We start from the raw sequence: 18,714 nt of genomic DNA, 5'->3' as shown, positions 1-18,714 counted from the left end.
CAGCTCATGTCAGAACTCACATTAAGTTTGATCCGTCCATCAAAACTTTGTTATAAATCTATTTTTTATGTCCAATTGTGCAAAATATTTATTTCAAAATCTCTTCCATGTTTTTAAATCCATCCATTTATTTTCTCAGACCTAAATACTTCCAAGTTGATTCCATTAATACTGGCCTCATAAGCAATTTAATTAAAGATGTCAGGAAATCCTACTTAGGCCTGCCAATGCCCCAATTACTTCCCTAAAATTCATTGCTTTTATTTCTTTAAGGTATCCTCTAAGTCACTTCTATTTGACCTATTATTGAGGCAGTTTGTCATTTTCGTTTCTTTGAACCTCTTGGGCTACTCTACAATGATGATGTTTTGAAAAGTTTAATTCACCAGAGACAAATGGCACCTCACTTTCAAATTTTAATTTATAAAATCTTTTTGAAAAGTTAAAAACTTCCACCAGCAAAAGCTTTGGTTTGTTTATGTTGGTCTATGAAAGATTGGAGTCCTGGACCTGTTGGAGATTAAAAACATGGTTATTCCTACTGTACCTGCCAATTTTCCTTTGAGACAGTACAAACACTTCCAGCCTGAGAAGATACAAGGAAGAGACAATTCTCTCTGCCAGTTTTGGCCATTTTTATCTCACAGGCATCTTCAAAAGGAAGCTGGCAGACATTTTTGGAAACACAATTTTCAAACATAACCAGTTGATTTTTGCATGTGGTTGCTATAATTGTGGTCTTTAATTGATTTTCTGTATCATTCGAAGAACAAATTAGTATATGTGTAACTACTGTGCTGTAAGCATTTGGGATGAAATGGTGGGTGCACAATTTTTTATTATTTATGGAATAACTGATAAATTCACTTCCCCAGATCTGTTTATCAGCTTGAGAAACTTCAGTTTCATCATGTTTTATAGGTCCTGTAGCTTTCTTTGCACCCAATATAATAACATGTCCATCAGAAATTTCTCCAATCCACGTAACTGCAGTAAGAGAAATTGGAATATTCAAAATTCCATTTGTTTGAGGAGATACATGTAAAACTTGATTGCCACAACTCCAGTAAACACTGGGCCCAGTCAACAGGGTGAGATTCTCCTTCATTTCATAATCCAGTTCAAAGTCCATATGTTGCTCAAACGTATTTGAATTCTGCAACATTAGCAACATATATCCAAATTTAGAACCTTTTTTTTGCTTCTTTAGCAGTATACAAGGGCAATTTTTTCCTGTTCTTGAATCGATTGCGCAACCACAAGCAATAATTTGTGAATATGATTTTTTTTGATTAGGGATATATTTTCCTTCAAATTTCTTCATGAATTTACCCGATTCGGAATCAAACGTCATCCTTTTGAACTGCAACATGGCAACAGTTTTCCCACTGGGATGTTTTTCCTTGGACATAATGAACAAAATCACCTCTCCATTTAAAGTTGTAACATTCACATTCTTTTTGAAGGATTCCAGCTCCATTTCAAGCACCTGACTTTCTTTTTTAAGAAAAACAAGATCTTGATTTGGTGATTCAAATTTTAAACTGTAATGATGAAAACAAGTTCTTAAATAATGATGTTCCATCAAAATTTAATTTCAAGTTCATTCTGAAATGTTTCAAAGTTGCCTTTTAGACCAAGCTCAGCTTTGATAGCGTTTCAAAGTAATACTTTTGTCAAGAGAAACAACATGCATCATCTCTAAAAATGTAATGAATTCCTTTTGTGGGTGGGGAACACCACCACATTTATTATGTTGCAGCTGCTCTTCATTTGACGTTATGTATTCTATCCAGGATATTTCAGATCTCGATTCAGCAGACAACATTCAGCAGATGTCGCAGTTTTCTGCAGTGCGGGGAACTTCATTTTGGAGACATGATGAGATATAGTTTTCAATTAGCAGAATGATCATTTCAGAACGCAATTTCCAAACTGTAGAAGAAAGATTGGTACATACACATCATCGGCAGCAAATAGAGAAATAACTAAATCGAGCACCAGCACATGTATGGGAAGCTACCTAGAGCAATAAACCTAGCCCATGTACCAAGTGCCTTCTGGTTCTTGCTGTCTGTGTACGTGGTGTTCCCAACTTCACCTTCTTCCCTGTACATGGCAGTAATCCTCCTTCTGCTCATTCCCTGGACCCATTAATGCTGTACCCACCATCACCTTCCTGTTCCTTACTCCCTGGATCTGGTGGATTCATTCTGTTCCTTTACCACTGGGCCCAGAGACCCATCTGTCCATTGACCCTATATCTTCTTGGATGATAACACTTGCCCCGACCCTCTACCTGAACACCTGTGCAACCCCTGCTCCTGGTGACCATGCTTGTCCCATGCCCCTGGTGCTCTCAATTGCCCCTTGACCCTCTACCTTCCCCTTGATCCTGCACTGAGCAATTCTGCCCAGCAATTCTGCACTGCACTACCCCACTTGCTCCCACCTGCTCCTGTACCCAATGGATATGCACCTTGTTGCTGAATCATATACTGAGGTGCATACTTGCCCCCTACCCTGAATCTGGAGATTCCATTTCTCCCTGTCCCTGTGCGATCTGATTAGCCCTTGGACACTGTAATCCTTTGTCCTCTGCCCCATAATCAAAATGACCTCCTGCCGCCGCACCCATCAACCTCATCTGACCCTTGCACTGTTCATGATAATCTGATTACCCCCACTGTTGTAACGACACCCTCCTACCCCTGCCCCTGTACCCAGAGAACCCATTTTCCCCTGCCATCTGTATCCAGAGTCTCCATCTACCCCAGCACCCACCCACTTGCTGGAGACCCTGTCTACCTTCTGTACCCGAAGACCTTGCTGCCCCCTGCCCCGGAGACCCCGTCTCCCCCCTGCACCAGGAGAGCCCATTTGCCCACTGCCCCTGGAGACCCCATCTGCCCCCTGTACCCAGAGACCCCACCTGCCCCCGGAAACCCTGTCTGGTCTCTGCCCCTGGACACCCTGTCAGCCTTCTGCCCCTGGAGACCCTGTCTGGCCTCTACTCCCAGAGATCCTGTCTACCCTTACGACCTGATACCCGATCTGCCCCCCACCCCCCCCCGTTACCCCCGACCCGCCCCCCAGCCCCCACCCCCCACCCCCCACCCCCCACCCCCGACCCCATCTTGCCCCTGCTCCCGTCTCCCTTTACCCGATGATTCGCTGGGCTCGCATCCCTGCAGGGCCGCGGGGCGGGACGAGAGCGGCCACTGTCAATAAACGAATACCGTTCCCGTGCGAGCTCGGCACGTTGGAGAAGGCCGACGACGATCGGCGCGAGGGAAGGTGAGAGGTCAGGGCGGTCACGTGACCAGGACGCGCGGTCATGGCTGCTGATCGGCTGCCGGTAAGACCGTGTGTCGGGGGTTGAGAGACCCTACCGGGGGGGGGGGCAGGGCAGGGCTGGGCAGGGCAGCGCTCACCCTTAACCGTTCTTTGTTTTCCAGGACAAAGAGAAGCTCATAAGCGAGACGAGGCAGCGCTTTGGACGCGAGTATTTGCAAGGTATCGTGCAGGCTGCGTTCGCGAAGCGGGACGGGGGCTCCCCGGCTCCAGTTGTGGTGGGGGAGGCCGGGGCTGCGATCCTCATTCCCCCGTGAACTTGGTCCTGTTGAGTGCAGGAGTGAGTCGTCTGGCGACGTGAGGAGGGGAAGGGAAGGGAAGGGAGGGGAGGGGGGGGGTGGTTGCGTGAAAGTTGGCCTCTTCAGCTAATGGTTACTCCACTGGCAACGAACTGCAGGGGTATGACTGTCCACCTGCACATCCACAGCCGTTGGAAAGAAGGACCAGGGCAATGAATTCCCCAGCATGACATCCAACTCAGTCAAATGGTCAAAACTGAATCAAAACGCGGCTTATTTAACTTCTGCCGGTGCCGCCTTAGTGTGACAAACTTGTCAGCTGTGTATTTTTTCCCCAAATTTTGTTTTTAATTGGGATTTGCAACTGCAACAATATCCAAATATAGAGATTGACATTTCAGTGCCCCAAAACACCTTTTGAAGATGCTATGCTATCAAGAATCGACCTATTGGCTTCACTGGGGTTCTGATGGTGGATAGATATGACCCCTTGTAGTCAACAGTATATTTGAATTTAAAATATATACTTCTACTAGCTCAGTGCTAGCTTGTGGATTCATTCTGGGCCTTGATGCTTTTTGTTTGCACTGCTGTTGAAGTCTTATTCATAACTTTCACAGATCCAGGTTTGACTTTTGCACATGCACTCTTGAGATGGGTTTTGGCGTTGAAATTTAAGTCGCAGCCATTCTCGATCATTAGCAAAGTAACGGAAGATATTTTTAACTTCTTAAAAAATTTAGACGTGGGCCAGTCCGTCCTGCCCAATTTACACCCCGTTAACCTATACCCCTGGTACATTTTGAATAGTGAGGGGAAATCGGAGCCCCCAGAGAAAACCCACGCAGACGTGGGGAGAATGTACTGTAACGAATTTGTATTAACTTTTATTTTAATGTTAAACTATATTTTTATAAAAAAGTCTTACTAAAGTAAATTATGTTAAAATATTGTATCTGTATTCTTAGTAAGTTAACTGTGGGTTGGTACAGGGTCACACACTGGTCACAGCACATTTATAGAAAACTATTGTTTTCTGACAAGTGTTCATTCTCAGAGTGGACTTGTCTTGGACAGACAGCTAATGGCTCTTAATCAAGAATTGCTGAAGGAAGCCATCTGCTTTTAATCAAAGCCACTTGAACAGAGTTGAAGTCAGGTTGTTATGGAATGGTTTTGGAAAAGGAACAGAATTTTGGTAGGAATAAAACTGATGGTCATGTGGTTTCCAAGAATTGGGACTCACCTCAGTGATGTAACGGTCCCATGCTTTGGAGAAATTTATTACTGAATTCAAACATTCTGAGTTCAGTTTTGGAAACGTTCAGCTTGGAGTATAGAGTCAAAACAGGAGTTGAAACCTTGTGAAAGATAGGGTTGAGTTACAGTAACCAGAATTGATGCTGTTCTGTGTTACTCCTGGAAAAAAGGGAAGACCCTTTTGCTGTCTCTTTGGAAAAGAGGACAGATTTCTACTGGGTCTATTTTTGTGTGACTATTTTGTTTAACCGACAATGGTTTGTGACTTCATTGTGAAAGAAAATAGTCATTGTGAGTAAAAAGGCTGAAGATGTAATGTTTAAATGTGCTTTATGATTATTTCTGAACTGAGAATTTAAGAACTTCAAGCAATACTAAAATGATGTTGAACTTTTAAAGGTTGATTTTTCAGAGTGGGATTTTAATTATACATACACATACATTTACATTTGCGCATAGTAGGGTTAACTTCAGAGATAAGTAAGAAATGTTATGTTATTGATTGTTTAATTTAATTAAAAAAACATTATTTTGAATTTGCCATTGTCTGGTGAATTTTCCATTTCTGTTCCTGTGTTAGGGCAAGCAAAGTCCCTTTAGTCCCAAAAATAATTGAAAGGGTTGTTAGTTTGTAAAAGTAGAAACTCCTTACAGACAGCGTGGGATTTGAACACTGGTCTGGTTCTGATCGTTGGTGCTGTGAAGGCGTTATGATAACCGGTGCACCAACTGTGCTGCCATTTTGCTGGTGCTTTTGTGTGGCTCATCACTGTCTGAGTTTAATAGCTTTATTATAGCTGTAGTCCAAACTCTGAGTAGAGAGCTGAATTTCAGAGGTGTGGGAAAAGTGACTGGCATGTGATTGTTGCATCAAACATTCCTAATAAAGCTGAATAATTCCTAATAAAGCATATCAGCTCCTGTCTGAGTGGTGACATGGGTACGTTCCAGTTCGCCTATTGTAGCAACAGGTCTGCAGCAGATGCTATCTCACTGGCTCTACACAAAACCCTGGACTGTAAATCTACAACTGTGTGGCTTGGTACAACAATAATACCATCTACTAATTTGCTGACTATACCACTGTAGTGGGTTGTATAAAGGAAGGTGATGAGTCAGCATTCAGAAGGAGGATTGAAGACTTGGCTGAATGATGCATCAACAACAACCTTGCACTCAATGCCACCAAAGCTAAGAAGCTGATTGTTGACTTCAGGAAGGTAAAGCCAGAGGTTTAAATCCAATGATCATTGGGGGATCAGAGGTGGAGAGGGTGAGCAAACTTAAGTTCTTGGGAGGATCTTTCTTGGGTTAAACACACCAAAGGCATCGTGAAGAAAGCACATTAGTGCCTCTACTTCCTTAGGAGTTTGCAGAGATTTGGTATAACACCAGAAACCCTGACAAATTTCTACAGAGGCTACATCACGGTCTGGTATGGGAACACCAATACCTTTGAGCATAAAGCCCTGCAAAAGTTAGTGGACACAGCCCAGGACATCAAAGGTAAAATCCTCTCCATTATTGAGAACATATAGAGGGAACGCTGCTGTCAAAGAGCAGCAGCAATCCTCAAGGATCCACACCACCTAGTACACACTCTGTTCTCACTGCTGCCATTGGGAAAGAGGTATTATTGTCACAAGACTCGCACCACCAAGTTTAGGAACAGCTGCTCCCCCTCCACCATCAGACTCCTCAACAACAAACTCAATCAGGGACTCATTTAAGGATTCTTTCTTGTGCAATTTTCTCTAGTTTGCTTACACTTGTTATCTGTTTACAGTTCTATTTATTTACATGTATATATTTACAGTTTTTTGTTTGCACTACCAATAAGTGGTAATTCTGCCTTGCTCGCAGAAAAAGAATCTCAATTATTTTTGAGGTCATGTATGTACTCTGACAATAAATCTGAAATTATTGAGCTTCAAGAGAAACATTCCATTAGGTAGGGTCATACTTGGCATCAAGGAAGAAAGTTATGAACTTGAGTTGTTGCTGTATTCCTATTTCACACCCTGCTCCCTCACAATATGATAAACCCCACGACTCGAACAGTTAAGTGACTACATGTTCTGGGCTGCTTGAACAAATAGGAGTACCATGGACTTGACAAACTGCGTGCAAAGTGAACTGTAATCGTTTGGCTAAATTGCACATCACAGAGAGGGTGAAGCAATGTGCACAACTGGCCTGGATGTCATCCACTAGCCATCAAATCTGAATGTATAACTTTAATGTGTACCTTTTCAGTTCTTCCTTATTCTAGTCATGCAAAAGAAGTAGTTCAACTTCTGAATGACAAAACTTTCAATTATTTGCATATTAAGAGCATAATGGAATTCTTCCCCCTTTGCCTCCGAGTGCAACTTAAGAAATGCTCAGACTTAATTCCAGTTGTTTGACTGCTTAGAACATGTTGTCTACCCTGTTAAGAATTCATTAACTCAGACTTCAGACTACTGTGCTGCAGTGCAGTCGATGTACTAAGAGTTCTGTCTGTTTCTTCCCTATATTATTTAGGGCAGCAGACACATGGGAATACTGTAACAGGCAAGAAAAACGTGTGGTTCTGTCATGGCTACTAAGTATATGTGCAGGACTTCTAAACAGTACAAAGATCCTGATTTATTCATAGAGACTTCCAGTGATTTTTGTTTGCTCACGCCATCTTTTCAGTGGATGGCCACGTCTTGGCCATATTGCCTGCCATCCTGTGAAGGAATAAAATCTTTCGACTGAATCTCTAAGTAATACCAGATGGTAAATTGCCTTAGATAGACTGTGAGGAAGCTGGTGCAGAACAGGCAGGTGAAAATGAAAAATAAGGATACATATCTTGTTGGTGTAAGATTGAGAACCAGGTCTTGTGTGCTTAAGATTGATAAGGAAGGAAGTAAATACTCATTTCTTGGTGACTGTTGGAGCTTAGACTCTCTAGCCACAGCAACTGTAAGTTTCCACAGAAGAACCTGATTATGTATTTGGAGCAGAGGATGAAAATGAGCAAACAATTCTTGCATTGAAAATATGGCAACATAGTGATTTCATCGTGCTAATTGGCTCCTATAATTTATTTGCCAGTTGTGATTTCCTCAATATTGGTTATCGATAATAATATTTCATGCTCCCAAGAGACGTGACCTGACTCCATTGTGTTTGCACACTGTACCCTATAGGGAGTACTGCATAACAACATTACACGAGTTCTTTTTATTTTGGTGCGTATTATGCATTTGCTGGTATCTGTGAGAACCTATTGTTCTGTGGCAGGATTACCTTTGCTTCTAGTTGTTTGGCATTTGATTTGAAGGTAGAAGGAAAGCAACACTTTTCCATTGTTCTCTGCCAAAAGTTGATTCTCTTTTTTTTTCTAAAATGTTGTGTCACCTGCTGAACATTTCCAACAATTTTTATTTGTAGCTTAAATTGATGATGGACCCTTGTTTCAGAAGCGGGGTGCTTTGAAGCAATTCAAGTGTGGAGTTAAGTTTGCCAGATAGAAGTATAATTTGTCTTCATCAAACTGATCAACTATTTTGTTAATATTTACATGGAGAAAATTGTGTCTCCTTTTTGAATACCAAACATCCAAACTTTGATCATAAAAACTAAAACTTGTGGAAAGTAAACAAAATTATTGACTTGGCTAGGAAATTTATGGGAACAACAATAATTATAAATCAGACTGATGTGCTATCTCTCACTCCCTCCCCCCCCCCCCACCCCGTCCCGTCCGCCTGAGTCGTGCTGCCGTCTCTCCCCACCTCACCCGCCTGCTGTACCAGTGCTAGGGGAACTGCCGCCTTCTCGGTCCCCCTGTGCTGGCACTGGTACAGCAGTTTCAGTTGTGTGGGGGAATCATGGGTAGCAATGACAGTCGTTGAGCTGCCACTGGGCTGACTGAAAGTGCCACAACACTGGATGGGCGTCAGTATGGGTGATTCCGAGGCACTTATGAAGTAGTGGAATGCTACTTGGGTACATGGGAGTTGAGCTGGGGTCACTTTGGGTCGTGTTTGGTGCCATACTCCATCTTTGATGAGCAGATGCCAATTACCGAAAAAGTGCCAGCTTTTGGAGGTTGCTGGTTTTAGGAATTCTGGATAAAAGGTTAGGCACCTTTAATGATGCTGCATATTTTCAAAACACAACTTTCAGTAGTAATAAGAGCTAGAGACCAGAGATGGCAGATTAAACACAAGTTCTCATGTAATCTTGACATGTTGCCAATTATTTTAGGATCTGAAAATTCAGTGATTTGAGATCTTCAGGTGGATGAAATTGTTACTTTTATGGCTAAAATTCAAAGCTAAACCAAAATCACTTTCTCATTTTGATAATATGTTTTTTTTTGTATTTTCTTTTGGTCTCTCCTATGTCAGAACTCTGGCAGGAGTGTTCCGAATGCTTTGTGTGAAGCAATAAGTATTTTTAATACAATATCTCTAATTTGAACATTTGCATCTATATGGATTCAGTATGGATGATGTATTTGATGGGGAGGATCCACAAACTGCAGAATAATCTTATGATGTAAACAGAGGTAGAATTTAGAAAATAGGTGAGTTTTTTGGTAATTGAGATTCATTTGGCAGTGACCCAAGGATCCACGAAGTTTGTCTTGGATGTGAGCTGTAGCTTTGATGTTTCAGAAGATCTGTTTGGCTAAAGGTGGAAGCTTGCTATCTAATTTTAATTGTTTAGGAAGGGTTTCTTCAGATTACTAAAATGAATTTCTTTTTCTGTAGATAAAGCTGAGAAATATGATTCTCGAGATGTTGAAAGACTAGAGAAAGATAAAGTGTGGGTTGAGAGCTATTTGCAATGGAGGCATTACAGTGTGGACGATACTTTGAAAATGATTGATGAGAGTTTTCAGTGGAGAAAAGAATATTCTGTTCATGGTAAGTTTTCAAAATGAAAATATGATTATGCTAAATTTTCAGAGGGAACCTTTTCACCAGGTTCCAAAAAACTTCTTTGAGTTGCCATGTACTTATGTGCCAGGATGGGGAATGCAATTCTTCTATGGCAACTTATTGGGATATGTACATGTTGGTGGTGTCGGAAAGGATTAAGCTATTATCAGCTTTTTATTGTTTTTTTTTAATCCACATTACACCATGGAATAAATAGTTAACTTGTAAATAGTTAACTTGCTTTCAGATGACCTCTATTGGACCTGACATAACATCACTTACTTATTTTTACCTATTTGACCTGCTGAGTTTCTCCTGCATTCTGTTTTTACTTCAACCACTGTGTCTACAGATGTTCATGTTTTACTTCTTTATTGGATCTGTACTTAGTTAGAAACCTGCAGGATAGGGAAACCTACATACTGCCCAATTCTGGTATGTAGAGGAAGCAAAAACATGATGTTTTAGAAAAGTGTACACGAAAATTGTTGGTAAAATAACAAATGTCTAACTTGCAAATTATTGGTGCTTTTATACAATATTTAAGGTGGCTGGAGTCTAGGTTTAGTTATTCAGCTGCTGAATGTAAAAATGAAGTGTAAAAATATATTTAATAAGGTTTGAGTTTTGACAAGTAATCAACTTTTGGCATCCTTTCAACAGTAACTGAAGTCAGTATGTTGAATGCATGACTGGTAACTGAAATAAAGTTTTGGCCTCCATCTTACAAAAGGCATTAAGGAAGTTTACAATGCCTCAGCAGTGATGGAGGGAGACCAATAATTTCAACATGGTGATGTAAAATTGTGTGCAATTTGTGTATCACATCCTTGAAATGTCATTCCCAAAAATATTTAATTAAATGTAGAAATAGATTGATAGATTTGCTCAAGCACATCTGTAGACTTTCTTGTTTAACTTTTATTATATATGCTTGCTACAGATTTAAGCGAGTCCAATCTTCCTAAATGGACTTTTGAAACTGGAGCGGTTTACCTTCATGGATATGATAAAGAAGGCAACAAAATATGTAAGTTTCAGCTTGTTTGCTGTATTTAATTGCTAGGTTAGGTAAATGATGTAATTGAATGGTAAAATAGTTTTGAGGTTCGACTGCTTGTGTTTTTTTTACTGATGACCGAATATTTCTGCATTCTCAGGATTGCATTTCCCTCTGCAATTTTTTTGAACAATTGATTGTTTTGAAGGGTAATGAGTTATTGATTGACTTTATATTTAAAAAAAAACTTATCAAGCGCCTAAACAATCACCCATTGATGTATATTTTGCCTTATTTTAAAATCAATTATTATTTAACATGAATTTTTGTATGAAAAAATACTGTTGTAATGTCCACTAACAGTCCAAAATAGTTGTGACAAGTTGATAAGATAAACAATGTCATAATTTTGGATTTTGGCAAAATTGGTTTGGATGTGTCTTTTTTTTTTGGCCGGTCTTTACTCTGCCATGAGTCTTCTCCCATTAACCTGATGAAACTGCTTTGCAAGTGTTCTGTAATTATCAAATGACTTGCATTCATTAAAGGTTGTTGAGCGACAGTCTTTGGGCCATGTTGTGCTGAGTTTTCAAACAATCTCCTCAAACAGAATTAAGTGCATTCATTTTATGGAGGATTGACTGCTTGTGTCTCAAGACCAGTCATTCTCAATATAGACCAATCATGAAGAGGAACATAAGTATAAGAAATAGAAAAAGTAGGGCTCTTGGCTGCACAACAATTTTGGGATTTCTGTTTAACCATGCATGTGTCGACGTTGGAAGCCGAAATCCAATTTACAATTTGTTAATGATGACATCTGTTATTCTGCAACAAAGTCTGGGTGAATATCTTTATTTGTAGGTGTGTAGCTCAGTACAACAATAACACCATCTACTAATTTGCCAATGAAAACATGGTAGTGGGTTGTAAAAAAGAAAAGGATGTCAACATACAGGATGGGGATTGAAAAACGTGGCTGAATGGTGCCCCAACAACAACCTTCCACTCAATATCACCAAAACTAAGGAATCAAATGTTGACTTCAGGAAAGGAAAGCCAAAGGTATTGTGATAGTACAGATTCTATCACCAATGTGTCTATGTACAGATTCTAGTGTAGGATGACTATGATTGGCTGAGAGTGTAGCCGCACCTACTGGCAGGTCTTCAAGGATTGCTCCTAGCCAGACCAGGTCATTCGGGACTGGTCGACTGACTTATGATATGCTCCGGTCTTTTCGTTAATAAAAGCCTTGGTTTGGATCAACAAGACTTTGGTTCTTTCGACGCACATTCCAGGTATACAATCCAGTGATCTTTGGGGGATTAGAAGTGGAGAGGGTGAGCATTTTTGGGTTCTTGGGAGTCATTATCTGGGAGGATGTTTCCTGAAACCCACACACCAATGGCATCGTGAAGAAATCATCTCAGCGCCTCTACTTCAGGAGTTTGCACCTGAAACCCTGGCAAATTTCAACTGACCAGCTGCATCGCGGTCTGGTATGGGACCACCCATACCCCTGAGCGTAAAGCCCTCCAAAAGTAGTGGACACAGCCCAGGACATCACAGGCAAAACCCTTTCCTCTACTGAGAACATCTACAGGGAACGCTGTCGTCGGAGGGCAGCAGCAGTTAATCATCAAAGACCCACACCACCCAGCACATGCTCTGTTCTCGCTGCTGCCATCAGGAAAGAGATATGAGTGCCACAAGACTCACACCACCAGGTTCAGGAACAGCTGCTCCACCATCAGACTCCTCAACAAGGGACTCATTTAAGGACTCTTAGTTGTGCACTTGATTGATTTTCTTTTTGTTCTCTATATTCCACAGTCAGTTTGTTTACATTTGTTTTCTGTTTACAGTTCTTTTTTTGTTTACATGCTTACGCTGCATACAGCTTTTTTTGCAATGCCAATTAGTGGTAATTTTGCCACGCCTGCGGGAAAAAGAAATCTTAGGGTTTATATGATGTCAGGTATGTACTCTGACAATAAGTCTGAAATCTTAATTTTGTCCATTGCAATGGCGATGAAAACTGACTTCTATAGTTGAATAATACAAGAAAGCTCAACTCATTTTAGCTGAAATAGCACAACACCAATTCTGATCTAATGACTTAGCTGGCACTCATTTGTTTGATATTGACTTTCAGGGATGTTTGATAACATCTGCATTTTTCAGTTCAAGTGCAAAAAAAAAATGACTTGTCAAAATTATGGAAATTTCATAAAAAGTGAAAATTATTTGCAAACTTGTTTATATCTAGTACAACTCCGATTATCCGAAATGGCCAGGAATGCGCCTATGTCGGATAAACTTTTTTGGGATAACTGGCCATTTTTTTTTTAAAAGCAGCTCAGTAGCAGCAGCAAATCACTTGTAAGTGTTTAAAGAACAACAAACGAGGGAAGGTACTTTAAGCATTAAAATAACGTTTAATTCTCACCAAAAGCTGGCCTGCCCGGAGGCTGTTCTCCTTGATGACGCTGGGACAAGGGATTCTTCCGATCGCTTGCGGTTGGGAGACAGTGGCAAGCAGTTTGAGAAGGAAAGTTGGAGAGAAAAGTTAATAGGGGATGTTAAAGAAGAAATGGAAAGAGAGAAGGGAGGGAGTTACCTGAAACGAGGACAAATGTAATTCTAATTTCATGTCGAGTAAATATTTTTTCGGATAAATGAGGAATCCGACTTCATATAACCTGATTTGTACTGTAGTAGTAACACTGATGTTGTCTTAATTTGCAGAACTAAATTGGACTTGACGGTTGATTAAAACTCTGACATTCTTTTTGCCAGTTTGGTTTAGAGTAAAATTACACATCAAAGATGCGAAGACAGCTTTGGAAAAAAAGAAGTATGCTGCCTTCTGGTTAGAACGTTATTGCAAAAGAGAGCAAGGGAAACCTATTACAGTGGTATTTGACTTGACTGAAACTGGATTAAACAATATCGTAAGTACCACCACATCTTTTTTGGCATGCATTCAAGTTTTCTTGGTGGATGCTAATGGTAAAAGAGACAGATACTGGTGGGGTGTGAGCTTAAGGAAGAAAGTGAGGTTTGTAGTGCCTCTTACCTAATCTTTCAGATGAATATGAACATCTAATTGCATTGAAATCAATACTTTTACAAATGTGGACTCTGTAAATTGACTATGCTTAGCAGTAAGTTGTCAGTCTTCAGAGTGGTAGCACATTTTCCACAAAGTAATTCCACTCTGGAAAATTTAAGCACAGTGCACCTCATTGGTATTGTGTCTGAAGCACAGACATTTCAATTGGGCATTAATCTATAACCTCTTTCTTGGGTGGATGTAAAACATCTGAATACATGATTTGAAAAAGCAGAAGGGAGTTTTTGCAGTATCCCATTGAATATTTGTCTATAAATCAACATTGGTTGAGCCATGGCCAGATAAATCTAGCAATCTCATGGATTTTCTTTGAGGTTACCAGAAAGGTTGATGATGTAAAGAGAGTGGATGCTGTCTACATGGACTTCCTGCATTGGAAGTTAGTTAGGAAGGCTCCATCGCTTGGTGCTCATGGTGAGGTAGTAAATTCGATTAGACATTGGCTTCATGGGAGAAGCTAGTGGATAATTGCATCTCTCACTGGAGGCCTTTAGCTAGTGGTCTGTCTCGAGGATCAGTAGTGGCTCCCCTGTTATTTTTCATCTATATCAATGATCTAGATGATAATATAGTAAATTGGTAAATAGTTAGGCACAGACTGTGAGGGCAGAAGGGCCTGTTTCTGTGATGTAGTTTTCTATGGTTTTAATCTATGGATCCTGGCTTTGTGCTAATGGGGTATGTTATTCCCATTATAAGAGACCTTTTTAGTTCAATAAATCCAGTGTTGGCAATTTTTTAAACAAAAGAAAAATTCTCAATTTCTCAGCCAGAAGGCTGAGTACAGGGTTAATGGTTGGTTACTTAGGAGTGTGGATGAACAGAGGGACCTTGGGGTTCAAATTCCTACATCCCTCAAGGTCTTGCACAGTTAGGAAGGCCTGTGCAATGGTGAACTTCATTAATAGGGAAATTGAGTTCAGGAATAAAGAGTAATCTCTGGTAAAGCCAAACTTCGAGTATATTGTTCATTATAGGAAGGATGTGGAAGCTGTGGAGAGGGTGCAGAGGAGATTTATCAGGATGTTACCTGGATTGGTAAACATGTCTTATGAGGCAAGGTTAGCAGAGCTAAAACTTTTCTCTTTGGAGCGTAGAAGGATGAGAGGAGACTACTGGATTGAGAGGCATAGCCAGTGCCTGTTTCCCAGGGCAGGAATACCAAACATCAGATGATACATACAAAGTGAAAGGAGAGAAATTCATGGGAGACGTCAGAGGTAGGTTTTTAATGCAGAGAATTGTGATTCCTGGAATGCTTTGCCAGGGATGGTGGTGGAAGCTGAAACATTAGGAGCATTTAAGAGACTCTTCGACAGGCTCATAATGGAAGAAAAGTCTACAGGGTAGGAAGGGTTTAGGTTGTTTTTTTGTGGAATATGAGTTAGCACAGCATTGAGGGCCAAAGGACTTGTACTGTGCTGTAGTGTTCTACATTCTTTCAAGATCTAGCACCTTTACTTCCTCAGGAGTTTGCGGAGGTTTGGTATGACACCAGAAACCCTGACAAATTTCTACAGATCTGTGGTGGAAAATGTGCTCATCGGGTACATCACAGTCTGGTAAGGGGACATCAATACCCCTGAGCGTAAAGCCCTGAAAAAGGTAGTGGACACAGCCTGGTACATCACAGGCAAAACCCTCCCCATTATCGAGAACATCTACGAGGAATGCTGCTGTTGGAGAGCAGCAGGAATCATGAGGATCCACGCCACCCGGCACAGGCTCTGTTCTAGTTGTTGACATTAAGAAAGAGGTATAATTGTCACAAGACCTGCATCACCAGGTTCAGGAATACCTGCTACCCCCTCCACCATCAGATGCCTCAACAACAAACTCAATCAGGGACAAGTTTAAGGACTCTTCTTGTGCACTTTATTGATTTTTATTTTTGTTCTCTGTATTGGTTAGTCAGTTTGTTATCAGTTTACAGTTCTTCATCTGTTTACTTGTATATGCTGTGTACAGTTTTTTTGCATTATCAATAAGTAGTAATTCTGTCTTGCCTGCAGGAAAAATAATCTCAGGATAGTATGTGGCGTCATGTATGTATGCTGACAAAAGATCGGAAATCTCACTTCCTAGCCGTTGAAGAACCAAGCCCAAAATTATTCAGAGATCCATGATCTCTCTTTCCATTTGAATCCCTTAGCTATTATTCTCTGTAGCAAGATGCATTGTATTGCTAGGGAGAAAAGTGGACTTGCTTTCCTATCATAAATTCAATATTGCATTTTAGCATCATTTGAGATGGAAACCTTTTCAACTGGTGTGGTTGTTAACACAAACTGACATCCAAAAGTTTTTGAGTTAAGGATCGTATCATTTTTTAAATTCAGAAAATTGTATGATGATACTATTCTAGGAAATGCATGTACTTGTAATCTGAATTTCAAAATTGGTGTAGGAACATAGGAAGTAGGAACAGGATTAGGCTAAAAATGGCCCATCGAGCCGGCTCCACCATTCAATATGATCATGGCTGATCTAATTTATGACCTACCTGTCTTCTCCCCATATCCCCTAATTCCTCTATCATGTAAAAATTTATCTAACCAAAGTTTAAATATGTTTAATGAGGCAGCCTCAACCACTTCCCTGGTTAGAGAATTCCAAACATTCACTACTCTCTGGGAAAAACTATTTTTCCTCATCTCTGTCCTAAATCTACTCCCCCGAATCTTGAGACTGTGTCAAAAAACCTTCCTACATTTATCCTATCCATACCCTTCATAATTCTATATGTTTCTATAAGATCTCCTCTCATTCTTCTGAATTCGAGCGAATACAATCCTAGACGATTTAATCTTTCATCATAAGTCAACCCCTTCATCCCAGGGATCAACCTAGTAAACCTCCTCTGGACCGTCTCCAAAGCCAGTATATCCTTCCTCAAATATGGAGACCAGAACTGGACACAGTACTCCAGGTGCGGTCTCACCAGTACCTTATACAGTTGTAACATTACCTCCCTACTCCTGAATTCAATTCCTCTAGCGATGAAGGCCAACATTCCATTTTCTTTAATAACCTGCTGCACCTGCAACCTAACTTTTTGCGATTCATGCACAAGCACTCCCAAGTCCCTCTGCACAACAGCATGCTATAGTTTTTCACCCTTTAAATAATATTCAGCTCTTTTATTTTTCTTGCCAAAGTGGATAACCTCACACTTACTAACATTGTACTCCATCTGCCAGACCTTTGCCCACTCATCCAGCTTAACTATATCCCTCTGCAGACTCTCCACATCCTCATAACAATTTGCTCTTCCACTCAATTTGGTGTCATTCGCAAACTTGGCTACACCACATTTTGTCCCCTCCTCCAAGTCATTAATGTAAATGATGAACAGTTGTAGTCCTAACACTGACCCCTGCGGCACCCCACTTACCACTCTATGCCAACCTGAAAAACTCCCATTTATCCCGAATCTCTGCCTCCTGTCAGACAACCAATTTTCAATCCAGGCCAATATACTTCCCCGGACTCCACTTTCCTGTAACTTACTGATAAGTCTCTTGTGCGGCACGCTTTCTGGAAATCCAAATATATAACATCAATTTTGTGAAGTAATCAGCTTGGAGAAATAACTATTGTGACAAAGCCATTTGCACTTTCCTGCAGTAAGCAAAATATCAAGAAAAAATAATTTTGTTAGAGGTCCTACTTCTAAATTTAATATTTTATTAACTGGCTCTGAAATATGCAGTTTATAATGATTGTTTTAAATGTGTAAAAGTTGAAAGATTGTTGACTTCAAAAATGTGTAGGATTTTTCAAAATAATATACTTTTCCTGATTTCTAGGATATGGACTTTGTGCGTTTTATCATCAACTGTTTTAAGATATATTATCCCAAGTACCTTTGTAAGTACCGGTACTTTATAACACTTTAACCACTTTCTTCTCTTCAAATATTAATTGTTTTTGTATGTTTTTTTGCTGTTTAATTGAAGTTTCATTTCATGGTAGGGATGGGTGCATGCAGTACCAATGTACTAATGATATTTTGAAAGTAATGTTTGGCCTTGACTGCATTCCAAATGCCTCATTAGATAACAATGAAGTGAGCTTTAGTATGGATAGGAAAGTAAAATGCTCTGAATTTAAAGTAGGAAAAAAGGTAAAAGAAGAATATGGCCTAGCAGAGAATGTGAGATGTCAATTTTTTTTAACCAACTAGAGATTCAGATACATACAACTTGGGGTTTTCATTTGAATCAACGAACTGATTCGTTTTTTAATTTTCAAATATTTATCCTCTTTGAAAAGTTATTATAAGATCTCAGTGCCATTGCTGTTTTCGATGAGCAATTTGATAAACTAGTGAAGTTCTAGTTTGCAAAATTTTAAATAAAGTGACGTTCCTTCTTGTTACTTGTATCACAATAGGAGGACATTTTCCACTTTAAAATTTGACTTTTAGTTTTAACTGCAACTAGTTACTGCTGCATTTTCAGCCCACCTTTGAACTGCCAAAAGTAATATACCAAAAGCTCCATTTAATTTGAATTGGCTTAGATTTGTTATAATTTCTGAATTTTGCAAAGTATGGTGGCTATCCTACATTTAAAAACAAAAAGCCCACCTATTTTTACTGCTTTAAGACTTGGTGAAATTTTGCCTTAGTCGTATGTTGGTAATCTTTCCTTATCTGTTGATGAAGAAATATGCAACACAATTTACCAGTTAGAGATCTGAAGAAGTACAGTCATGCAATTAAGGTCAATTACAGATTTAATTGTAACCATATCCATTGCAGAATTGGATGCCATGATATGTGAAAAGCTTCAA

At 40.0% G+C, this 18,714-nt stretch overlaps 2 protein-coding genes across 19 annotated transcripts in view; one reads left to right on the top strand and one right to left on the bottom strand.

Moving 5' to 3' along the window:
* fancb (FA complementation group B) overlaps positions 1-3,521 on the bottom strand; it is a 38,786-nt gene extending 35,265 nt beyond the window's left edge. For 4 of the 5 annotated variants that reach the window (XM_069889928.1, XM_069889929.1, XM_069889926.1 and 1 more), the window contains exons 1-2: positions 3,164-3,251; positions 548-1,935 (exon numbers count right to left, since the gene is read on the bottom strand). In XM_069889928.1, the coding sequence (XP_069746029.1) occupies positions 548-1,585 (1,038 nt within the window). In that variant the 5' untranslated portion in view covers positions 1,586-1,935; positions 3,164-3,251. Of the gene's footprint in view, positions 1-547; positions 1,936-3,163; positions 3,252-3,434 lie in introns of those variants that run through there. The other variant, XM_069889927.1, reaches the window with a different exon arrangement.
* The window catches only part of mospd2 (motile sperm domain containing 2), a 66,530-nt gene continuing 51,071 nt past the window's right edge, over positions 3,256-18,714 (top strand). For 8 of the 14 annotated variants that reach the window (XR_011341814.1, XM_069889938.1, XM_069889937.1 and 5 more), the window contains exons 1-6: positions 3,258-3,358; positions 3,459-3,516; positions 9,608-9,763; positions 10,722-10,808; positions 13,581-13,735; positions 17,727-17,787. Coding sequence is in view for 12 of the 14 variants with exons in the window: in XM_069889938.1 (XP_069746039.1) it covers positions 3,338-3,358; positions 3,459-3,516; positions 9,608-9,763; positions 10,722-10,808; positions 13,581-13,735; positions 17,727-17,787 (538 nt within the window). In the remaining 2 variants the exon portion in view is untranslated. Of the gene's footprint in view, positions 3,359-3,458; positions 3,517-9,607; positions 9,764-10,721; positions 10,809-13,580; positions 13,736-17,726; positions 17,788-18,714 lie in introns of all 14 variants that reach the window. The other 6 variants (XR_011341813.1, XM_069889933.1, XM_069889931.1 and 3 more) reach the window with 2 other exon arrangements.

Source organism: Narcine bancroftii, chromosome 7 (genome assembly GCF_036971445.1).
Source record: "Narcine bancroftii isolate sNarBan1 chromosome 7, sNarBan1.hap1, whole genome shotgun sequence".
NCBI classification, from domain to species: Eukaryota; Metazoa; Chordata; class Chondrichthyes; order Torpediniformes; family Narcinidae; genus Narcine; species Narcine bancroftii.
This window is presented reverse-complemented; position numbering and strand designations above follow the sequence as displayed.